At 38.9% G+C, this 26,086-nt stretch overlaps 2 protein-coding genes across 3 annotated transcripts in view; both read left to right on the top strand.

The window, feature by feature from the left end:
- The window catches only part of LOC149152191 (methyltransferase FGSG_00040-like), a 55,433-nt gene extending 54,286 nt beyond the window's left edge, over window positions 1-1,147 (top strand). Inside the window, exon 2 of the mRNA XM_089443408.1 lies at window positions 536-1,147. Within this exon, the coding sequence (XP_089299534.1) occupies window positions 536-1,147 (612 nt within the window). The remainder of the gene's footprint in view (window positions 1-535) is intronic.
- Window positions 1,148-13,379: 12,232 nt separating this feature from the next.
- Window positions 13,380-26,086, top strand: part of LOC149152190 (proteasome subunit beta type-1-like) — a 130,600-nt gene continuing 117,893 nt past the window's right edge. For both annotated transcript variants that reach the window (XR_016263809.1, XM_089446122.1), the window contains exons 1-3: window positions 13,380-13,593; window positions 13,708-13,774; window positions 14,036-14,143. Coding sequence is in view for 1 of the 2 variants with exons in the window: in XM_089446122.1 (XP_089302248.1) it covers window positions 13,710-13,774; window positions 14,036-14,143 (173 nt within the window). In the remaining variant the exon portion in view is untranslated. The remainder of the gene's footprint in view (window positions 13,594-13,707; window positions 13,775-14,035; window positions 14,144-26,086) is intronic.

Below are 26,086 nucleotides of genomic sequence, written 5' to 3'. Positions count from 1 at the left end.
GGACAAGATATACTATTGATTACTTGCCTATCAAATTATTGTAGATATGGATCAAAGAATTCATTCGTTATTGCACGATGGAATAGGGCGCTGATGGATAGTATCTACATCTTTGTGATGAAAATCAAAACCTCGGGTGGTGAATCCATATGAGTGTATCAATAAACCAATATAATTTAAACACCATAATACCACTCGATTGGTTGAAGAACATCTAACATAACATATTTTATAACGCCAACTCCAAACCTCTGATTCATGCTCCCAAAGAAGTCAACATTATTATAGAAGGAAGTCTCTAGATGTTTTAGTTTCATATCATTTGTAAGCCTAGCCATGCTTGCCTAAAAAGTCTTGAACAGCTTCCTTAATAGCCAAATTCAGGGCCAATTGCTCAGCCTTAAGTGGCTCCCGTGTAATTGGATCAAAGTTGCCAATCTTCCGTAGATGTTCCAAAATAACTGCTCTCTCATATGTAACTCCCGAAATATGTCCAATGTAATTTTGCAACACAGATATTCAGGTACCTTATTAGGAATATCCACCTTCGTTGCTTTGTCAAACAAGGCTTCGGGTGAAGGAATTTGAGCTGGCGCTGGAGGATCCGATCGATTCCAGCAATCTCAAAGCCCTCTACAAGAAAGGCCGCGCTCTGGTCGGGCTAAGGCAGTATGCTGTGGCATGCGAATGTTTGGAGAAAGCGAATGAGGCTAGCCCTGGCCAGATTGAAATACAAGACGCGCTCCGCCAAGCCAAGACTCTGTACTCCCAGAGTCGGAATGGGAAGCATGATATCTTAGATTTCCTACTCGGACGCGGATCTTCTACTCCAGAAGTGGCCGATTTTATTGTCCCCATAGAGATCAAGATGATGAAGGACGGCCGCGGCAGGGAGCTTTATGCCAAACAAGAAATAACTTCCGGGCACCTTTTGCTGGTAAGCAACACCATTGCAGTAGCTTATGAGAATGACTCGACTATGATCAATGTGGACCACCAAGGAAACATTAATCTGCTGTCACAAGAAGATGTTGTTGCTGTCGTTGTCAATGCTGCCAGAAAATCACAGAGATTACCCCAGCAACTTTATAGTTTAAACCACTACTATGCGCCTCGGAACCTGGATGTCCCAGCCACTGATGTTTAAGATAGAGGGTCAAATTGCAGTGGGGAAAAATGCAGCTAGATGTTAACCATTTACAGGACATTATAAGTCGGAATTCATTCGGTGGAGCCAAACAAACATTTGCCTCAAAATCTAAAATATATGAAGTCAAAATCTAAAATATATGAAGCCAAGCCATGTGCGAGAGCTGGGGTTTCAAATGCAATTGTAGGAGATGCATTCTGGAGCTCTCTCTGAACGCAACCTTGGAGCCTAGAACCCAATGGTTTGAGGAATTGTATGACAAAGCATTGGAGGAAACAAATGTTGCATGGTCTCCAGAGGGTTTTGACGCGGATCTTCTGGCATGCGCAGAGTTTTTTTTTAGTAGAGATGATAGATAGAGGAAATACGTGGAGGAATGGTAGAGCACTTAGGTACAGACAAAACTGACATGCAGAGAAAGGTTCATCAAAATGCTCATAATTGATATCAAACACATATGCCAAAGATATGATTTCACTCAGACTTCAGGATGCACAAAATTTCAATGGCCAGTAGATTAAAAATTCCCACATAGATGCGTCTGGGAAGAGATGAGAGACGTTACCTCTATTTTGACAAATGCTCTGAAACTGACATAAAGAAGTATTAAACATATATGATAGGTATGGCAGCATATGGCAGGTATGGCCGAGGTGAGCAGCGCAGCGTGGGAGGAGAGACGTTCAAGGCAATGTTCGAACTGACCACGTCGAAGATCAACAGACAATTCTCATGAGGTAGCGCTGGATTCCACTAAGATAATACAGGAATAGTAATGACAATTTTGACACTCAGGAAGGCAAAATTGATGGCAGAAATAACCTGCACAGAAAGGCCATAAAACAGATGGCTCAAAGTAATTATGTAGGGCAAGAATACGCCTGCTCTGATACCATGTTAAGCACACATGGGCAACAAGAGAATCTGAAAGATAAAACATGAGAATACATCTTTTATTAACAACTGATATACATTTATAGTACATTGTTTGACCGTTGGGTTTCACATCCCAAGGTCTCTTGGAATTCTTTTTGTCTATTCGTCTTCCACACTAACCCATTGAGGATTAGGTGTCCAACAGGTAATAACACCAAGAGACCATTTGGAAGCAATGCTTCAAGGTCAAAAAAAATATTGGATCTTATTCATTCTGATGTTTGTGGTCCTATGACTCCTAAATCACTTGGATGTCATCTATATTATGTCACATTTATAGATGACCATTCAAGGAAAACTTGGGTTACTTAATGAAATCCAAGGATGATGAAGTTTTTACCAAATTTCAAGAATTCAAAGTTGAAGTAGAGAACCTTGCAGAAAGAAAGATCAAGATATTAAGATCTCATAATGGAGGAGAATACACATACAAGGAAATTATATCCTTGTATAAGGAGTTTGGGATTAAGAAGGAGCTGATAGTCCCATATAATCCCGAACAAAATGGAGCTGCAAAATGAAAGAATCAGTCCATTAAAGAAAGTGTAAAAGCTATGATGCACGATTAAGATTTATGGAAATTTTTGTGGGGTGAAGCTGCGAAGAGAATTGTATACATACAAAATCAAAGTCCTCGCAGGCCACTAGGTAATAGGACTCCCACAAGAGTATTCACTGGAAAGAAACCAACTGTGTATCATCTCCAAATTTTTGGTTGTCTTGTCTATATTCATATACCTAAGGACAAAAGAAAGAAGTTGGATCCATCAAGCATGAAGGGAACATTTGTTAGCTATAGTAACTCTTCTAAGGTCTATAGGATCTACATAAAGGAAGGACACCAAATATAAGTCAGCTGAGATGTGATATTTGAAAAAAGTATTGCATTCAAGAAATCAAAGGATATCCCTATGGACTCTGATGACGAAGAACTTCCAGTATTTGAAGAGGAAGCTACTAGGGATGAAGAGGAATCAAATCACGAAGATGAAGTTCCCAGTGAACCTATACAACCTGTGAAAATCCCCTAAACTAAAAAGAGGCATAACTAGTTTAGGTCCACACTACTTGATGTAGAAGGTCATGGAGAAGTTCAAGGCACATTCAGGGAAAGAAAGAAGCCCAAACGATACTTTGGGTATGCATCCTATATGACGAAATTGATAGAAGCAGAGCCATCCACCTTTCAATAAGTTGTCACAAACCAAGAATGGAAGGATGCCATGAATGAAGAGTATCAATCGACGATGAAAAATGGAGTTTGGGAGATCGTACCTAAGCCTGAAGACAAATATGAGGTAACTTCCAAAAGGATCTACAAGATTAAACATGCAGCAGATGGAAGTATTGATAAATATAAGGCAATATTTGTGGCTAGGGGCTTCTCTAAACAAGAAGGCATTGATTATGAAGAAACATTTGCTCCAACAACAAGGTATACAACTATACATTCATTTGGTCTCTTTGGCAACATTGATGGGATGGAACATCCACCAAATGGATGTCAAGACTACATTCCTAGATGGCACAACTGATGAGGAAGAGTATATAGAGCAACCCTTGGGATTTGAAGTTAAATATAGAGAGGGATATGTTTTTAGATTCAAGAAGGCATTATATGGCCTCAAGCAAGCACCAAGGGCATGGCATGCTAGAATGGATGCATACCTTCAAAGATTAGGATTCACAAAGAGTTTTGATGATCCAAACCTTTACATTAAGGTTATGAATGGAGAGTTGGTAATCATTCTTCTGTATGTGGATGATATTCTCTTGACAGGTGTGGAAGGTCAAATTGAAGAATGTAAGAAACATCTAGCAACATAATTTGACATGAAGGATCTAGGGTTGATACACTATTATTTGGGACTGGAAGTCTGGCAAGGACCTGATGAGATATATCTAGGTCAAGGGAAGTATGTGATTAAGATGTTGAAGAGGTTTGACATGATGGATTGTAAACCAATGACAACCTCGATGGTCACAAACTTGAAAAGACTAAGGAGTTCTGAATCGAGTATTGTGGATCCTTCCAGATATAGACAATTGATTGGCTCACTAATGTACTTGGTGAATACATGACCAGATATATGTTTTGCAATAAATGTTCTCAGTCAATTCCAAGTGGAGCTGAAGCATGATCATTGTATAGCATAAAAACATATACTGAGATATCTAAAAGGAACCATCCACTATTGCCTGAAATATGATAGGAGGAATGATGTCCATTTGATTGGATATATACAGATTCAGAATGGGGAGGCAGTGAGTAGGATGGAAGGAGGACTATGGGAGTATGTTTTAGTTTTGGATCCTTCATGATCTCATGGATGAGAAAAAAGCAAGATATGGTTGTTTTGAGTAGTTATGAGGCTAAGTATATTGCAACCTGTGAAGTAAGCAAAGAAGTTGTATGGTTGAGGAAGTTGTTATTTGACTTGTATGAAGGACCAATGGACCCTACAATGATACATTGTGATAACACCGGTTGTGTTTGATTGTCTGAAGACCCAGTGTTTCATGGAAAGACAAAGCATATAAACAAAAAGCATCACTACATTCAGAAGCTAGTACAAGATGGTGTATTGCAACTACGGTATATCTCCATTGATGAATAGGTAATTGATATTTTGATCAAATCTCTTCCTAACAAGAAGCTTGTGTATTTAAGAGACAAGCTTGGTTTGGTTGATATATCCTCCCTGGTTGAGAGGGAGAGATAGGCACATCGTTCTTGTCTTCACTAAGGAAGAAAGAATGAAATATTGGGTAAGCATATGGCATCTGATACTCTTTGAGGATGAGGTATGGCATCCAAGATAAGAGTATTCGTAGGGGACCGATATTCTTTGAGCACTGGCTATTCGAGATAAGAATAGTCTCGCTGGAACATACTCTGAGAGAACCCGGGTGGGGTATGTTCCGAGAGAGACAATGATGATGGTGTGTATCAATCATCGGTCTCACCAGTATTGTGCTCTGATCTTGCGGAGAGATAGAGTTATTAGTCAAGGCCTTGCTACATGACAATGTTGGTTGGTATGATGCTAAATATATGGGTTACCAATCTGACTCTTCTTATGAGATCTCTTCAGATTGAGAATGTCCATGTACCATTTATGAATACCTCCCTAGTTAAGAGGGAGTGTTGAAAAACATGTAAGTAGGTTCGGTCTTCATAAATATGAAATGTACTTTTGATTCTTGTATATTGTAAAGTGAAAGATAAATTATTATTATTATTCTTGGAGCATGTGTTTCATTCTAAACATATTTTATTTTAGAGGTCAAGCACCCATTGAGTGATTTAAGGGTTTGTCCTAAGTCAAGAAGTCAAAAGAGTAATTGGCATAAGTTGAAGACCCCATCGACCACATTGTAACTTGTAAATAAAATTATTTTTGTCATTAGAAGTGTCAAAATGCCCTTCAATACCAAGCCGGCCTAAATTAAGGAGCCACGTCCACCTTAAGAAGACTATATAAAGGAGGGAACTCGACCTCCTTGGAAGACATTCATTCGCTCACTCATCCAAGTGAAGAAGAAGAGCACGAGAGGCAACGAAGAAGGAAGAGGGTGAAGAAATCTTCTTTTGGGCTATTTCTCTCTCACACGTGCGAAGGAAGGCTAGGGCTTCTGCTGTTGGACTAGGGTTTTTCTTCTGTAGGTTCAATCTTGAAGAAGGAAGAGAAAGAAGGCTAATGAAGGTCACATTGAGTCATCCTCAAGCACTAGAAGAAGGATAAATCCAAGCGAAGGTCTAAGGAAGTCTTGGGAGGCAAGAACAAGCTCACATGTGTGGCAACAACAGCTGCTAAGGGGGCCACATTTGCAAACTTGCAATAGAGGCCAAGATTCTGAAGCTGGAGGTCGAAGTTGTGCTGCTAGAAGATATTTGACTAGGTTTGACTTGATCCGGAAGGGTTGGAATTGGTCTTAGTCTAGAGGTCGTGGAATTCATCAATTGAAGAATCTATAAGAAGAGAAAAGATTTACGAGTTTTCCTCTCAAGTGGAGATGTTTTGGCCCTGACTTCTAGCCTACATTATGTGTTCTTGTGTATTATTGTTATTCTTGTCTTGGTCGTTGTTTGACGATACACAAACATAATAATAAGTGAAGAAGCTAATAAGTGAGAAAAAGTAAAAAGACATCACAAGGAGTTATCAAGAAAAGAGAAATCACTCTAATCATTACCCTATATATTTCTCAACATGGTATCAGAGCTAAGGTTGGCTAAGGGAATTATGAAGATCTCTACCACACTGAAGGAGGTTCTCAAGAAGTGTTCAAAGGTAGCAAGCCACCTCAAGAAGAGTTTCACAGAAGTATGGAATATTCTATTTACTCCAAAGAAGAAAGTGATCAAGACAAAGGACAAAGGACTCTTTTTTGCACTCACTGACACATTTCAAGATGGGAGCATTTGGGTGATCGATAGTGGAGCATCAAGGCATATGACCGACCATCACAAGAAACTAAAAACACTATTATAAAGAAAGCCCTCTTACTCTATAGAGCTTGGTGATAATAAGAGATATCCTGTGAGAAGAATTGGATCAACCTCACTAGAGTTAGAGAATGGAGGAAACATTCATCTCAACAACATCCTATTTGTTCTAGGTTTGCATAATAATTTACTTTCCATTTCAAGTCTAGAAGACAAAGGTGATAAAGCGGCTTTCATTGATGGAAAAGTTGTAGTATGGGGTAAAAACTCAAGCATAGAAAATGCAAGAATGATTGGGATTCATGAAGTAAGACTTTACAGGTTGCTAACTCCCCTTGCTCAAGCATTAGTTCACATTGAAATAAACCCATGTGAACTTTGGCACAGAATATTCGGTCATCTCCACTTCAAAACCCTTCCAACCCTAAATTTAATAGCAGATGGAATCCCCAAACTGAAAGAAGATCATGAAGGAGTATGCAAGGGATGTGCATTGGGTAATAACACCAAGAGACCATTTGGAAGCAAAGCTTCAAGGTCAAAATAAATCTTGGATCTTATTCATTCTGATGTCTATGGTCCTATGACTCTTAAATCACTTGGAGGTCATCTATATTATGTCACGCTTATAGATGACCATTCAAGGAGAACTTGGGTTTACTTAATGAAATCCAAGGATGAAGTTTTTACCAAATTTCAAGAATTCAAAGCTGAAGTAAAGAACCTTACAGAAAGAATATCAAGATATTAAGATTTGATAATGGAGGAGAATACACATCCAAGGAAATTATATTATAAGGAGTCTGGGATTAAGAGGGAGTTGATAGTTCTGTATAATCTCGATCAAAGTGGAGTTGCAGAATGCAAAAATCAGTACAATGAAGAAAGTGTAAAAGCTATGCTACATGATCAAGATTTACCGAAATTTCTGCGGGGTGAAGCTATGAAGACAACTGTATATATACAAAATCGAAGTCCCCACAGGTCATTAGATAACAGGACTCCCAAAGAAGTATTCACTGGAAGAAAACCAACCATGGATCATCTCTGAAATTTTGGTTGTCCTATCTATATTGATATAGCTAAGGACAAAAGAAAGAAGTTGGATCCATCATGTATGAAGGGATAATTTTTTGGCTACAATAACTATTCTAAGGCCTATAGGATCTACATAAAGGACGGACACCAAATAGAAGTTAGCCAAGATGTGATATTTGACGAAAGTATTGCATTCAAAAAATCAAAGGATCTCCTTATGGACTCTGATGAGGAATAACTTCCAGTATTTGAAGAGGAAGTTACTAGGGAGGAAGAAGAATCAAATCATGAAGATGAAGGTCCTAGTGAACCTATAGAACCTGTGGTAATCCCCGAAATTAGAAAGAGACCTAACTGGTTGAAGTCTACACTACTTGATGCAGAAGGTCATGGAGTAGTTCAAGGGACATTCAAGGAAAGCAAGAAACCCAAACAATATTCTAGGTATGCATCCTATATGATGAAATTGATAGAAGCAGAGCCATCCACCTTTGAAGAAGTGTCACAAACCAAGAATGGAAGGATGCCATGAATGAGAGCATTAATTGATAATGAAAAATGGAGTTTGGGAGATCGTACCTAGGCCTAAAGACAAATCAGTGGTAACTTCCAAATGGCTCTACAAGATTAAACATGCAGCAGATGGAAGTATTGATAAATATAAGGCAAGATTTGTGGCTAGGGGCTTCTCTCAACAAGAAGGCATCGATTATGAAGAGACATTTGCTCCGAAAGCAAGGTATACAACTATATGTTCATCGGTCTCTTTGGCAACATCCACCAAATCGATGTCAAGACTGCATTCCTGAATGACACAATTGATGAGGAAGTTTGTATAGAGCACCTCTTGGGATTTGAAGTTAAAGATAGAAAGGCATATGTTTGCAGATTGAAAAAGGCATTATATGGCCTCAAGCAAGCACCAAGGGCATGGTATGCTAGAATGGATGCACACTACAAAGATTAGGCTTCACATAGAGTTCTACTGATTCAAACCTTTACATTAAGGTTGTGAAGGGAGAGTCGGTAATCATTCTTCTATATGTGGATGATCTTCTCTTGATAGGTGTGGAAGGTCAAATTGAAGAATGTAAGAAGCATCTAGCCGTAGAATTTGACATGAAGGATCTAGGGCTGATGCGCACTACTATTTGGGACTTAAAGTCTGGCAAGGACCTGATGAGATTTATCTAGGTCAATGGAAGTATGTGATCAATAGGTTGAAAAGGTTTGACATGATGGATTGCAAACCAATGACAACCTCGATGATCACAAACTTGAAAACACCAAGGAGTTATGAATTGAGCCATATGGATCCTTCCAGATATAGACAATTGATTAGCTCACTGATGTACTTGGTGAATACACGACTAAACATATGTTTTGCAGTAAATGTTCTCAGTCAATTCCAAGTGGAGACGAAGCATGATCATTTGATAGTATCAAAACATATACTGATATATCTGCAAATAACTATCCACTACTCCCAGAAATATGATAGGAGGAATGATGTCCATTTGATTTGATATATATATTCCGACTTGGGAGGCAGTGAGCAAGATGGAAAGAGCACTACAAGAGGATGTCTTAGTTTGGGATCCTCCATGATATCATGGATGAGCAGAAAGCAAAATATAGGTTCTTTGAGTAGCATTGAGGCTGATTATATTGTAGCCTGTGAAGTAAGCAAAGAAGTTGTTTGGTTGAGGAAGTTGTTGTCCAACTTGTTTGAAGTACCAATGGGCCCTAGAGTGATACATTGTGATAACACCTGTTGTATAAGATTGTCTGCATACCCAATGTTTCATGGAAATACAAAGCATATAAACAATAAATATCACTATATTCGGAAGCTAATACAATATGGTGTATTGCAGCTATGGCATATCTCCACTGATGAACAAGTAGATGATATTTTGAAAAAATCTCTTCCTAATAAGAAGCTTGTGTATTTAAGAGACAAACTTGGTTTGGTTGATATATCCTCCCTGGCTGAGAGGGAGAGATAGGAACATCATTCTTGTCTTCACTCGGGAAGAAAGAATGGAGGATTGGGTAAGCATCTGGCATCCGATACTCTTTGAGGATGAGGCAGGGCATCCTAGATAAGAGTAGTCGTAGGCAACCGATATTGTTTGAGGATTGGCTATCCAAGATAAGGATAGTCTCAATGGAAAATACTCTGAGAGAACTTGGGTGGGGTATGTTCCAAGAGAGACAATGACGATGGCGTCTATCAATCATTGGTCTCGTCAGCATTGTGCTTTGATCTTGTGGAGAGATGGAGTTGTTAGTCAAGGCCTTGCTATATGACAATGTTGGTTGGTATAATGGTAAACAGATGGGTTACCAATCTGACTCTTTTTATGAGATCTCTTCAGATTGAGAATGTCCATGTACTATTTATGAATACCTCCCTAATTAAGAGGGAGTGTTGAAAAATGTGTAACTAGGTTTGGTCTTCATAAATATGAAATGTATTTTTGATTCTTGTATATTTTAAAATGAAAGAAAAATTATTATTATCATTCTTAGAGCATGGGTTTCATGTTCAAGGTCTTTTATTTTAGAGGTCAAGCACCCATTGAGTGCTTCTAGGGTTTGTCCTAGGTCAAGAATTCAAAAAAGTCACTGTCATAAGTTGAAGACCCCATCGGGCACATTGTAACTTGTAAAGAAAATTATTTTTGTCATTAAAAGTGTCAAAATACTTTTCAAGACCAAGTCGGCATGGCAGCTGGAAAGTCAACCTAAATTAAGGTGCCACATCCACCTTAAGAAGGCTATATAAAGGAGTGAACTCGACCTCCTTGGAAGACATTCATTCACTCACTCATCCAAGTCAAGAAGAAGAGCAAGAAAGGCAACGGAGAAGGAGGAAGACAAAAAAATATTGCTCTGGGGTATTTCTCTCTCATACATGCGAAGGAAGGCTAAGGTTTTTCTTCTGCAAATTCAATCTTGAAGAAGGAAGAGAAAGAAGGTCAACAAAGGTCACATAATACATTTAATCATCATCAAGCACTAGAAGAAGAAGAAAGCCAACCGAAGGTCTGAGGAAGCCTTGGGAGACAAGAACAAGCTTACACGTGTGGCAACAACTACTACTGAGGTGGCCAAAATTTCAGACCTGCAGTAGAGGCCGAAATTCTGAAGTTGGAGGTTGAAGTTGTGTTGTTGGAAGAGATTTGACTGGGTTTGACTTGATCTAAGGAAGCAAATCATTCGGAAGGGTTGGACTTGGTCTTGGAGGGTATTGGTCTTAGTCTAGAGGTCGTGGAATTCATCAATTGAAGAATCTATAAGAAGAGAAGAGATTTACGAGTTTTCCTCTCAAGTGAAGAGGTTTTGGCCCTGGCTTGCAACTACATTATGTGTTCTTGTGTACTATTGTTCTTCTTGTTTTGGTAGCTATTTGATGATACACAAACATAATAATAAGTGAAGAAGCTAATAAGTAAGAAAAAGTAAAAAGACATCACAAGTAGTTATCAAGAAAAGAGAAATCACTCTAATCATTGCCCTATAGATTTCTCAACATCTTCAGGGTCTGTGATCCATATTAAAAAAAAAAAATCTTACATTATGTTGGACTAATTATTGCACCTTTGGGAATTGATCTTGTTGACTAATTGTTACACCTTTATGAATCAATCTTGTGTACTAACCATTGCACCTATGGGAATTGATCTTGTGGACTAACAAGCACCCTGGAAACATGGGACGAATCACTCACTCAGGGTGATGTTTCCAATTTGGAAATTTACTAATGCTTATGGTTTTGGTGTAATAGAAGATGTTTACATGGTATCAAAGCCTTGGCCCAAGTTTGGTTCCCTTAAGTTACGTGGGAGGGGAGGTGTTGGAATAACCACTGCACTTATGGGAATCAATCTCGTATATTAACTGTCACGGTGGGAACATGGGATTAATCACTCACTCAAGGTGATTTCGTTGGTTTGGAAGTTTATTAATGCCCATAATTTTTGTTGTAATGGCAAATCTTCGTAATATATTTATACCCCACATTTTTTAATTGAATTTCATAGGTTAGCTCTATGGATTTTTAGTCCATTGATTTGCTTCCACATTGAGATCTATTTTGATGCGGTAGAAGGAAAATTTAGAAAAGGATATGACTTCCTTTTTAAATAGAGGCATGCTGAACACTAATTTACTACCCAAAGGGGAGAATTTTCCAAGTATTGCCTTGATGATTACCATTGAATCTCCAAAACTAATCGAGTTATGACATTGGCTTCATTGGTCAAAAGGAGAACATGCATCTTTGGTTAGAAGGAGACTTCACAGGAGTGCATATGGCTTTGCTTGGTTGTTTGTAGCTTGATTCAAACCCCAAACAAAGGAAATTATTGTCGTTCCTCCAATATCATGGAGACTCCCCCCCACTCTTGCTACCACTATATTATATGAAATTTATCTTAAAGGAGATATGCCAATAAAATTACATAACATGAAAGGCTTTGTGCAAAAATTATATAACAAATGAAGTGCTTATAAAACCAAGTTTATATTCATGCTCAAAAGGGAACATATTGTGAAATTTAATTACTCCCAACTAGGCATGGAAAATATCCCTACCATCCAAATTTATAAAAAATCTTTACCACACGCCGTCATAATTCCCTAGAGTATATAACTTATGTAATACTTGTTTTTTCCATGTAGGCTCCAACATTTGAGATTTTGGGAATTTCAGTAGGTAGGTCGTATTAATTTTTTTAGGGATGACTCTTTTTATTGGGATAGAATTTCCTCTTAAATGAAAATTGTTGGTTGTCGTTGAACAAATTGTTTTTAGCAAGGTTTGGAGGTAATGTACTCTAGCTAAATGATGACTCTTTGTTGAAAAGTAGGTTATTGTCGTGTTTCCATTTCCTCTTACTCTTTGGAAAATGGTTCAAGTTGACATATTGTAACTAAGATCCTTCCATTGTAGACTTTGCTCCATCTTGTAGGATAATCTTTTTGAACCAAGTACTCATGTTGAAATATTAGACCATGAATGCATTATTTTGTTTTCACGTGGTGAAAGGATTATCCTCTTGTTGCCTTCTTACCAGAAAGTAGGTGCAAGTGATTGGATGTGCTTATTCTACTTTGATTATAAAAAATAAAGAAGCGGGAACTTGAACAATAAAAATCAAAGATGACAAATCTCTCGAACAATAAATGGAAAACAAAAATGATGAATCTCTCAAACAATGAATAGAAAACAAAAATAAAAAATCTCTCTTCGTAATAAAATATGAAGAGAACATTTATTCCATCCAAAATATGTGTGAAATCCCTAATTAGTTAAACTAAAAATCCAAATAGAGATTCCCTTATCATATTCTCATTTAGCTAGAAAGATAACTTAGAAAAGTATTGAATTTGTAGAAATACAAAAAAAATAAACCCCTTAATCATCGCCCTTTTAAGTTTTGTATTGAATTTGTAGAAATAAAAAAAAATAAACCCCTAAACCATCGCCCCTTTTTAAGTTTTGGAACCATAATAAAAATTATGCTACAAAATACAATTGTTTAGTCTCCAAAGAAGGGATGAAATATTGCAACGACATGCATACCATTCCATTTTTAAACGAAATGTCAACCCATTTAACATTTTCTAAGTTTCGGAAGCATAATAAAAATTATGCTTCAAAATACAATTGTCTACAGCCTCCAAAGAAGGGATGAAATATTGCAACGATATGCATACCATTCCATTTTAAACGAGATGTCAACACGTTTAACATTTTCACCGAGTCGACCTGAACAAAACACCTAAAACTTCCGTGCCAAGCAAACATAAAAACATTAAACCCTGATATAAAAAAAGGCAAAGTTGATGTTCAAACCTCTTTTATAAAGACCTTTTCATTCGCAGGCCAATAGACCGAGCTCTTTTAGCTGGTTCAGCTCGATTCTTCCATTTCCTCGTTTGAGTTTTGTGTGCAACCGTTTATCGGAGCTCCATTCTCTTCGTACTTTTTAGCTCTGTGCTGCATCAGGTTAGTACTGATACTCGTTCTTTCCGTTGATTTATACTAAAAACTTTCCGGCATAGAGGTCTTTTAGCTTCTCTATTTTCTCTTGACGAATTCGTGGCATTTCATTACCTGCAGCAATGGCTGCTACGGAAGGAATCAGACAGCACCAGTCGACATGGAGTCCGTATGACAACAACGGAGGGTAAACGTTTCTCCATCATTTCCTTTTCCACGCATTTTTAAAAGAGGGTTTGCGTTTTTTCTTTCTCAGGGCTCCTTCAAACGGATTCTCATCTTATGAAAATTCAGAGAAACATTGAATCGGATCATTAACCTGCTATACCCGTACTGTGATTTGGGTCAAGATTGTCTTGCTATTTTTCCATTTATTCTGAAAACGAAATATTTGAGTTTTAGATTTCTTCATATCTCGGGTTTTTACTTTTTTAAATTTTTTATGCAGAACATGTATTGCAATAGCTGGTGCCAATTACTGCGTGATTGCAGCAGATACCCGAATGTCCACTGGCTACAGCATTCTCACTCGCGATTACTCCAAAATTTGCAATCTGTAAGATTACGACTTGCATAAACTTATATTTTTATTTCGTAAAGGATTTGGCTTGGAACACTTTTCAGTAGACGAAAATATGTTAAACTAGCACAGACCCATCTAAACCCGGGTCTGATATGCACCTTGAAGTTGCGAGGTCAATGTTGCATAACTTGAGTAATAATATTCAATGCCTCGGCCATTCGAAATATGCATCATCGTTTTTTGCAACTTCAAGATGCACGTTAGACCTGGGTTTAGCTGGGTCTGTGTTAGCTTCCATGTTCAACTCAACCAGTGCACTGTCTAGATTTAATGCAACATGACATGCATGGGCACACACTAAAATTTGATGGATCATCCCCACCCCCACCTGGGTTGTAAATGCAGGTCACTTCTCCTGTGCAGGTAGGAACATTTGTGATCCGGACTCAAACATGAACGCAACAAATTACAGAGATAACCATAAACACAGATATGTATGAAAATAAACCAACTAGGGCGATGGTAGGTTATCTCTGAGAAGAGATGTGGTGGCTACATGCCTCTGAACTGTGTTATAATTAGGCTCGAATGCCTATTTATTGTTGAGAAACAATGGAAAACCTTTAACATTCCAAAACCTAACCCTAGAAGATGAAACGCCAAACTGTGGGCCCCGTTTAGGTAAATTGGTACATCAACTTCCCGGGGTTGTAACTTTGGTATATGATTTCCGTTTGACGCGTACAATAGCTCATTATAAAGATCTATCCGAGCACTACCACTTTGGGATGGGCAACATTGGTCCATGGACGCATGTTGTCCCTAGATTTCCCAAAAAACGTCGTTTAGGGCCTCAAAACGGCTCCAGAAGTTCAGGACCCGAAAAACTGCTAAAAATAGTAAATTGTGCTACAATTTAGGAAACTGAAAAAACTAAAAGAGACAGTTGCGGGTTCCAAATGGGATAGGTGGGTGGCCGCCAACATCCACCTGGATCATTCCTCCCCCCTTAGGAAGCAATGGTCTCCATTGCGTTGAGTTCCTCCCTGAGATGAGGAAGCTTTTACTAAGCTAGGTCTCTAGTGAGCTGTTCTGCAATCTCTGATGTGTCTAAAAATGGTCGACGACGGTACACATTGAACACTTGGTGCAAGCGAAGGAATGGAGGAATGCTGTGCTTCAAAGCATTGTTGCTCGTAGCCTTGGTACTGGTGTAAGGACCATGTCGGAGTGGTACGAGTTTTTGATGGGTTCTGGTAAGGCGTTCTCTTTGTAGATGTAACCAAACTTTGTCGCCCACCTGAAACTTGTGTGGTACCCTTGTGGGTGAGGAGAAGTTGTTCCTGTGTTTTGTCATAACTGTATCCCTTTGCTGTTGCTGCTGCTGCTGCGTGGAGGAATCCTTTGCGGGGGTCATGGACGTAACAACGATCTTCCCCTTACTTTGGGAGCGAACCAGACAAAAAATGAATTTCCTAGTCTGGGAGATGAGCTTGCTGCCTTTCTTAGCAGTGATCAAAGAGGTGGCGGTAGGTGGGGCTACCTCTGGTATCCTGTATAATGAATCACCCAAAGAAATAATGACAGCGTGAGGCCTTGACTCATACACAGCATGTCGCCTCCACAAGTATGGTTGGCCTAATAGTACATCACAAACATCCAAAGGTGTAACATCACACAATGCCTCGTCTGTGAAGGGCTTGATGCTGTAGGGAAGACGACACTGTTGGCGAACTTTGAGATCTCGTCCTTCATGAAGCCACCCGATACTGTACGACTGTGGGTGTGGTGTAGTCGGTAGACCCAACCGCTTCACAACTTTTGCTGAAATGAGATTCTTTTGGCTGCCATTGTTGACAATGAATTGCAGCGGTGAACCCTTCACCCACATTTGTGAGTGGAAAAGACGCTCCCCTTCCTCTGGATTTTCGGGCTCATTTTTCTGGATCTTGGCGGTGGCAACAGTGGCGCTGAGATCCGCATCAATGATCTGCTTCCCTTTGCCATTCCCATTGTTAGGTTTTGGCTCAGGGTCGAAATATGCATATGATTTAGAAGCCTTCAACTCGGCCACCAACGACTGCTTGGTCTGACACTCACTTGTGTTATGAGTGGGACTCTTGTGGAACTCACACCACTTTCCTGTGTCCTTTTTCGACTTCGTGGTGTTGTTCTTTTCTTGCGGCTTCGTGGTGTTGTTCTTTTCTTGGGTCACCCCGCCTTGGCTTTGTCCTTTAGGCTTCGGATTTGCAAATCCAAAGTCTCGCTTCTTCTGTTTGAACTTTTGCTCGATTTTGACAACATATCGGTATGCTGTGCCGAGTGAGGAGATGTTCAAGAACTCCCATCTCTTCCTGGATGTATCTGTGCAGGCAGCCGCGGTATTTGACTACCAGATGCAGCTCAGAATATTTGATACCCCAACTCTGTGCGAAGGGTATGAAAAATGTTTGTGAACTCCGGCACATCTTGGTCTCGTCCCTGCTGCAGTGTGATCCATTTGATGTATTTGTCTTTGTAGCTTTTGACAGGGTAGTACTGCTCCTTGATGGCATCCCGAAAGTCATTCCAAGTGGGTGCCGTTGAAAATAGTGAGCTTGTACTTTCATCCTTCTGCTCGCAGTAGGTTTTCCACCAGTCTTTGACGTGGGGGGCTGCTTTGAGAAGAGCAAAAAAATCTTTTGTCGACTTGAAAATTCATGAACAGAGAAATACCCATCTAGCAGATTTAACCATTTATCTACGGCATCTGTGTCTATTTGACCCTCGAATATGGGGATTTCAAAATTAACTTGTACCTTAAAGGGAGTGGCATTTCTAGAGCAGCTGCTAGAAGTTAATGCGTCGCTTCTGGGTAGCCGCTGAAGGATCTGGGCAAAGCTGTCCATCATCGCGTTCTGTTGTCTTGTCGCTTGAGGGTTTCCTCGAGCAAGATTTTGATAGGATCTCCTGCCCACTCGTCTTTCTTCTCATCTGCCATGGGGGGTCGTTGGGATTTGCGAGGCTGGTCTTGCAAAGGTTCGACCAGTTCAAGCCCTAACTCCTTATATCCCGACCTCGTTGGGGATATGCAAAGAAAAACAGAGAAAAAGCAGACCGCTCTGATACCACTGATCCGGACTTAAACAAGAACGCAACAAATTACAGAGATAACCATAAACACAGATATGCAGCGGAAATAATACTTCATTTCATTAATGTAAAATACTGAAATATGCTTACAAACAGTAATGGAAATAAACCAGCTAGGGTGATGGTAGCTTATCTATGAGAAGAGATGTGGTGGCTACATGCCTTTGAACCAATGTTTTACAACTCGGACTCGGACTCGGCCGAGGATCGACTCGGACTCGGACTCGGTAATGACTCGGCCGGCTCGATTTCAATGACTCGGTCGTTGTAAAAAATACATTAAATATTTGTTTTTTTTATAAAAAAACATAATTTTAAATATTGATGGGGATGGACAATTATTCTGGTGCTGGGCAAGCAGCAAGCAGGAAGGGGATGAGTCATTAGGAAATTAATATAATTGTATATATGAATTGTCGATGAAGTTAAGAGGAAGAGGACTGATACTTTTAGTCCTCATTAATATCTTGATAGTGTAATCAGGCCTTGGTCTCCAATAAATGGGTGTGAACTATAAACTATAAAGATAAACTTCAGTTCTTTATCAGTGTCTCCCTGAACCTTGGAATTCTAATCCAAATTGCATCAATATCATTTGTTGCAGAGTGCATGGAAAGATGCATCAAGGCAGTATTTGAGTGCAGCATGTAATTGAAATGGTTCCTTCGATATTTACCAAAATTTATTGAACGATAAAAGAATTCCAATCTCTTGAGGTGACATATAGATAAAAGTTTCAAACAGACTTTTCCTAGTGCTCACTATTGAAATATGAGTCAAATAGGCAAGAAATACACTTCACTGTCATCATGCTGAGCCAAGCAGTGAACAGAGTCACAGGCATTGATAGTATCCACTATCCACTCATTTCTTAAAGGGAGGCAATTAGAAAACGAGTAATCAAATCACCTTAAGGAATAATGAGGATCTGAATTTCAATATGTAATTGTAGTGGTTCTTATTGCCCTCAATATAATATTGGTGGTAATACAAACATTTTATGTACAGACTTTAAGCTTCTTTCAAATCTGAGGTGTAATTTATCAAGATCTTATGTCTCAACTCTCATAATCCTGAAATATTGTCTCAAAAATCACAAAAAAATCAATAAAATCACAAAAAAATGAATAAATTTCATGTTTTACGCTGCCCAGCTGTAGTTTCATTGACTCGGCCGAGTCAATACATGACCCGGCCGGGTTGACCGAGTCAACTATGACTCGGTCAACCGAGCCGGGTTGCTGGCCGGGTCAGAGATTTTGGTAATGGCTTGGTTCGAAACGGCCGTTTCGGAGTTGACTCGGCCGGGTTGTAAAACAATGCTTTGAACTGTGTTACAATGAGGCTCGAAGGCCTATTTATTGTTGAGAAACAAACATTCCAAAACCTAATTCTAGAAGATGAAACGCCAAACTGTGGGCCCCATTCGGGTAAATTGGTACATCAACTTCCTGGGGTCGTAACTTTGGCATATGATTTCCATTTGACGCGTACAATAACTTGTTAGAAAGATCTATCCGAGCACTACCACTTTGGGAAGAACAACATTGGTCCATGGACCCATGTTGCCCCTAGATTTCCCAAAAAATGTCGTTTAGGGCCTCAAAACGGCTCCGGAAGTTCAGGACCCGAAAAATTGCTAAAAATAGTAAACTGTGTTACAATTTAGGAAACTGAAAAAACTAAAAGAAACAGTTGTGGGGTTCCAAATGGGATAGGTGGGTGGCCACCAACATCCACCTGGATCAATTTGTCATGTTCCAAGATGCTAAAATGGGCTTTTGACTGGCCATGTTGAATGCTTGAGAACAGCAAGATTCAAACAAAGCAATTTTGATTCAATGGTTAGCAGTGTTGTTTGCCAAGTGCTGGTCACGAGTTCATTTATTGCTAAATTGGCAGTTCCATCGTTTCTGTTTCCAACGGTGGACTCTTTCCTAGCGACAGTCTCATTCTCTTAAGGAATTGGCTTCCCCTCAAGTGCTCATTATCGTAGCAATTCTCTTTGTGCAGTGGTTCAGACCACTCTTTGAATGTGCCGTACTTAATTATCCAAGGCTGCTTGGAAGCGGGAGAGGGGAGCGACAATTTTCAGAAGCTTCTGGGTTGGGAGCGATTTTGGGAGTGGTTTTTTTATGTAGTATATATTTTGATGCATATATGTCGACAAAAACATGTATAATATTGAATTACTTATAAAAAGTGTAAAAACATGAATTAAACCATACAACATCAATCATCTAGTAGCTAGAATTTTATTTTTATCAACCACAGGTCCACAAGTTACAACATCTCGATTCTCATCATCATCATGTTAGGTGTGGACCTTGATTATTTTCCTAATTCAGAGGTCTTGTTTCGACTGTGTTTGGTTGTTAGTCTTTGACAGGGGGTGTGGGGGGCCTTGCCCTCCACATTGTTGCAGGGGGGTCTACGGGGCAACAACAACCTTTGAGTCCCTAAAAGGAAATTTTTGAGAAAAGTGCCTTGTAAAATATTTTAATTTTGTAGTCAATCTGGATGGTTCATAAGGTGGAGATTTGACATTAGAAATTATGTTAATTTAGGGTTTTTTTTGTCCTAGAAGACAACCCTTGATTTGTATGAAGGAATTGTATTGCAGTTGGGTATTATTCTATATCTATTATATCTATTCCTATCTTTTGCTATCACTTGATCACAAGTTTTGACTCATACAGTGTTATAATATAATCTTGTAGAGATGTTTTCTTACACAAGTATATGAAATAGTGTAGGTTGTTTTACATTGGGAGTATGTAAAATTTGTTGTTCCAACCCTTTTCCTTCTCAATAGCTTTGTCGCATACTTTTACAAAGGTGTTGAACAGTAGATCGTTTTTTTTTGCGGAGAAAAGAAAAGAATTATATTTCTAACTCTTCTAAATGTAAGGCTCAATCCTCCAAATTAACTTCCTTTGGGTTGTTGTCCCAAGTGATATATGCTATATTAAATTGAGCCCACTCACAATAATGTGTTAGCAGCCTCAAGTTGTCGTGTACATAAACCAAGCTTTCTGCTTGGTTTTCATTGAAACAGTTTCTTTTGACATTGTGGATGAAGCTATAGGTGCTCCAACGCTTCTTTGCAAAGGAAGTATTAAGCAGTTGTGAAAGCACTAGGGAGGGAGCAAATGTTTTTTGGTGGGAGTGCGCTCCCTAAGTGCTTTCATTTGGAGCGCGCTTTGGGAGTGGGTGCAAGGGGGAGCCCACTCCCTTGCGGCCCTGTAACAATCATCTGTTTAGTTTGTTGCTTTTTCCATGCAATGTCCCTCAGGTTTTTACGCAAGTCTGATTTACTAATGGGAAGGCCAATAGATTAGTCATGAAATTTTGAGAAACGTTAGTTGAAACTTTAAACAATATATGATGTCCACTCTCTCCAGGACTTTTAGCTCAGTCTCTATTTTCAACAAATTTTGCCAGAGTCGAGCATTTGATTATATAGCATTGTGTGATTCTGTACAAGTCTAGGTTGGTTCAAAGCCTCCCCAGGTTGTAAGCTTGCAGCCTGTCAAATATGTACCCCACTCAGAAAAACTGCAAATTTGCACCAGTTGTCAGAGGTATACAATAGATTTTGTATCACATATATCCAACATACATTGAACGTTGAAGTCATGAACCAATGTATGAGTACAATAACACATAGGCACAACATTGGAAAGTTTGATTCACTTTATAGGAACGGAAATTGATTGAAAATCAAAAGATCCAAAGAGCAACTGCATGAAGGCCTACAACTACTTTTCCCTTGTCAGTTAATGTGAAAGTTAGCTACACATTCTTGAGAATAAGGCAATGTATGCAATCGTAACCTAATTGAATAAACAACTTTTGCTTGTTTGTAGGATTCAAAAAGTTCATGTAAATGGATGCCACTAAAAGCCTAGACCTTACCAAGATTAATGCGATTAGTATGGAAAAAGTTTGTAGTAATTCAGCCTAGACATTTGAAAAAATTGCAATAAGAAAGATGTTAGCCATTTCAAATCATAGATAACACAAAAGAATGTTGATGGAACAGATCATGAAAGAACCTACAAGAGTATTTGTGGCATGTACGTATTCAAAATGAATAATCTAGACCAGGAACCTTGTAGATGATAAAGGTAAATGTGTGTGTGTGTGTGTGTTTATTCATTTATTGTGGCTTTAAAAGCTGACTTACTATCTAATTAGTTGTGAGACAATGAGGTGTTGACGTTATAGCTTAAGATAGGAACTTCCACGCCGTTCTAAGTGTCTAGATGCGTGGAAGTTGTTCAAGACCCTCAACCTTAGCAAATTTACCTCACTTAAAGGATTTTATTTTTTTCCTATTTTTTTTGTGGTTCATGGACCTTGGAGATCGGTGACAGCTGCATTCGTAGAATATTTGTACTAGGCAGATCCACTCGAAGGGATCACTTCCTTCCAGCACAACCACGGAGCCTGACCCCAAGAGTGTCGAGAGAATTGAATTTGTGACCTTTCAATATCAAAGGTGCTTTAATGATGGGGTTTGCCCATCACTTGCTCTCTCTCTCTCCCCCCTACTTCCCCTCATCCTCTCTGTCCCTCCCTCCTCCTCTTCGTCTTTCCCTCTCTCCCCCTCCCCCTTTGTCTCTTCCTCCCTTTCTCCCCCCCCTCTCTCTATCTCTCCATCTCCCCCCTATGTTCCTCTCGCTCCCCCTTGCTCTCTCACTCTCTCACTCTCTCTCCTTCCACTTCCCCCCTCTCTTCCCCTTTGGCTCCCTCTTGCTTCCCCTTGCTCACTCTTTCTCTCTCATTCTCTCTCTCCCCCCCATCGCTTGCTCTCCCTCTCTCTCTCCTTCCACCTCCCCCTCTCGGGGCTAATTAAAGGATTAATTAAAGTGAAGCGTTTTTTTATAAAAGGTGAGTTTAATAGAATGAAATGAAAAGGATTTTGCATTAGTGAATTTGATTGATGAATCCTAATCATTGATCTCAAATGAGGTGAGATGTAAACTCAACCATCAATCACTTTGGATTCGGTCACCTCTTTTGGGAGGTACTAGTTCTTAGGAGACAAATTGGATAGGGTCCACCTAGAATAAACCCTATTAGATTGAACACTTCCTTTTCTCTATAGATCTTGATGACTGAGGACTGCACACTATATAGAAAATCCCATATCACATCAACATCTAGGTCAATGAGACCTCACATCTCCTCTAGGCCTGCAAATAATATATCGTTTCCAACTAGGGTTTCTCTGGGGCTTTGCTCACACCATTGTGCTCATGTCATATCCCATTGGGTCAACATACATCCCAGTTTTATGTGATCCCAAAGCTCAAATTGTCCCTCACGGACAATTACCTGATTCTTCCTAATGACCTTGAGTGGTAGGGGAGTTCCAATGAATCGCAGGTGTCTGCCTAGTATCTTACAACCTGTACTCCCTATTGAAGCTCATTTGCTTGCCAGGTCACTTGGGAGCTGGCATAACTAGTCTCTTATTTTGTGGCAACAGGGGTCACCCATATCCTTCTTTCTGTAGACATTATCTATGATGCAGATATTGCCTGGCTGTTATATCTAGCTCCTGCTTTTTATCTTTTCATATTCCAACATTACTTGATCAACACCCCTTCATGCATTTCTCATGTACCTGTCAGTTTGGCTTACTTGATGCTTCGGGATTAAGCTTAGTTTCTCTTGCAGGTGATTATCACCGTACATTTTTTTTTTGTTCCCTTCAGCCCATTGACCCTTTTTTTGGTCATTCATTGGACACTAATATAACTAAATTATATCTAATTGTTTGTTCAGCTTTGAAAGTTCTCACTGCTTTAGTTTCTAATAGAAGTAGCTGCTTTTGCTGTTCTTGCAACTGTTAGAACTCGATGCTCTGTTTGGCAATACATTGCTGTTATCTTAGTAGTTTGGGTTGTGATAGGTTGGTTGTCACAGTTTTTCAGATCACTGTTGGTGCAGTTCCTGGTATCCATAACATTAGGGACCCTGACAAACTGGTTTTGTCTGCTGTCATCAAGTCTGGGCTGATAATTGTGATATCAGAGATCCAAATAACAGCAACATTCATATTAGAATTTAGAATTGAGAAACAGATAGTGGTTCTAGCAATGTTGGGGTTAGAGTGCTTCTGTATAATTTTGCTTTGCAAATAGTGCAGTAAACAACAAATGCCCTATATTCCTTTATCACTCTGCTGCAAAACTTTGGTCTGAGTCTAAGGTATGTTTTATTGAATCCCACATCTAACAAAGGTATTGGAAGACATTCATGATTCTTGTGAAACTGGACTTCGAATTGAAAAACCTTTGTTTTTGCTAAACAGTTTCATTATCCACCATTGTCTGTACAATGTGAATGCTAGGTCAGGTTGTCTGATAATCCTGGATATATTCAGTATTCTATATAAGCTTATATTAGCTATCGATATAAGTGCATGCATTGTAGATCTCTCATCTCATAAAATAAAGTACTTTCAGTAATATTTAAATTGCTTTGCACCCTTTTGCATTTTTCACATTGATTTAAAAAATGCTGTAGGCAGTTGTGGTAGTTCATTTTTCTTCAACCAGATCTTAGGAAATTTGTATGTTGCAAACTTTTGTAACTGCCTACAAAAGGAGGATATAAAAAAACCATGATTTCTAATTTGTGCAATAGATAACTTTATCTGTTGAACAAGATTCTTTTAAATCAACTTTTGTATTACCACTCTGCTCTTGAATATGCTGAGAACACTGATACCAATACTTGTCTAATTGTTCCCAAAAGAAAGTAAACTATTCCTCTTGTGGTTAGACTTGCAAGGGCATGAAAACATCTTGTTAAGGTCTTGAAAAAACTTGCAGAATCATAGATTTGCAAAATCATGTCAAGCTCATTATAGCGTTATAATAATAAATTTTGACATTGGTGTCACTGTGTGTCTTTGTTTTTGATAATGTTGGATGCTGGCAATGCCAAAGTTCTCTCATTGCGGTGCCCTTCTTTGGATTGTCCAATTCAACTCTTGTGGGCTTTGTTGTGTCTTTTCCTATCTGTTCTAAATCCTCTTTTTCTCCAGATGAACACCCCATGGTCACTTTTATGATTGTAACTTTGGTGGTCTCATTAGATGATTTTGGCCAATATTAGACATTAAATGTCAATATCTAACTTTAAATTGTGGTAGGCTAGCTATGGAACAAAATCAAGCTAATGTTAATCAATCTAAGTTGTTTTTATCGTTGGGATTTGCTACTATTTTAAATGTAGATAGTGACTGTTTGCTTATCGCACAACTCTTTCCAATTTTTACTATAGGAATATGCATTCAATCATGTAACTTGGAACCTTGAATATGTAGGCTGGCTGCTTGTCTCCCATAAAAACAAACTTTTATCTGTTATTATATGATTGTCCTGATATTGGGTGCATTTAAATTTGGAAATGGAATCCTTGCTGTGTTAATATGCCAGTGTCATAATAGGGTCTTTTATTGGTATTATACTATGCTGCACTGGTTTCCAGAATGAGGGAACAGTGTCTGGGATGGCTAGAGCACACCCCCAGGTTTGAGGGTATAGTGGGTTGGGGACAACAATAAAATATATATAGAAAATAATAGTTGTATATATACAGAGGGAGAGAGAATTTTCCAGAATGGGGGAACAGTGTCAGGGATGGCTAGAGCACACCACCAAACTTGACACTACAAGTGTTTACCTAAGTTTACAAGTGTCTAAGACTAGCAAGGCCCCACATCACCAACAAAATCCCTGGCAGTTTTGTTAGATTTCCTAGGCACCCCTAAGTCCCCAAAATGGCAGAACAACAGTTATGAGGGGTTTGTTGGGGGGATGCATCCCTGTGAAACATAGCTATTATATAGTTGATTTGAAAACCAGTCTTTTGATCACTGTCAGATTCATATTAGCACACCCACATTTTGCCTGCATGCTTCAGTATCTCACCTTGGGACACTGGCCAGTCTGTGGATCTTGTAGACAACACTAGACCTTTGAAATTCTTAAGTGCATTGAGCTTAATTTTGGCATCTTATTGAGCCTAACATATTGTCTATTTTTGTTTTAGCACAGTGGGAGAGTAGGGCAATTTCATTTTATCCCTTTTCTATTTTGTCTATTTATCAGAGATGTGCCTTTACAAAATTCCATATCTTGTGCCTTTAGATGCTTCATCTCTTAGGCCAATTATTTTCAGGTTTCTTTCTCTAGAATATCTCCACTTCACCTTGTCTCTCTGTTGAATTTTCCTTATTCTCTTTTAGATGGTATTTTTGATTTTCTTGGCCTTTTGTCTTATATGCCAATGTTATCTAATCAATCTTGATTTTTTGCAAATCGATAGATCATCTTTATTGGGATATAAGTTTGATTAGTGGTTTCCTGCCTTTGCATTTGAGCTTCTTTATATTAAGTTGGAGGAATTTTGACTTTGCTTTCCCTCCAACCAAAGGAATCATACCCTTGGTCAAATGTGGATACAAAGTTCTTATTGGATTGTTTCTTCTGTCTTGATTGTGTATTGTCACGTGTGTGCTCTAAGATGTCCATTTAGCCATAACTTTCAATGGTGGAAAGATTAGCCTTAGTACAACAAGGAGTGTAATTGCGAGATAGAAAATATATTTCAATATTCAATTGTTTTAGTAGAGGGATATCATGATATATAGGTTATAAGGATACATGAATGGGAAACATGGAGCGGGTCCTGAGGCAAACAATGAGGTTTGGAGGAGTGATTAAATTTACTCAACCAATGACCATTGTGGTATGCAATCTCCCAGGATATGTAGTCATACAACTGTTCCCTACAATAATTTGGCGGTTTGGGCTCTTGCCT

Source organism: Pinus tabuliformis, chromosome 9 (genome assembly GCF_031772625.1).
Source record: "Pinus tabuliformis cultivar Carrire ecotype Pingquan chromosome 9, CPIR1, whole genome shotgun sequence".
Lineage (NCBI taxonomy): Eukaryota > Viridiplantae > Streptophyta > Pinopsida > Pinales > Pinaceae > Pinus > Pinus tabuliformis.
The sequence above is the reverse complement of the archived record's forward strand: the minus strand, read 5'-3'. Positions and strand labels throughout refer to the sequence as shown.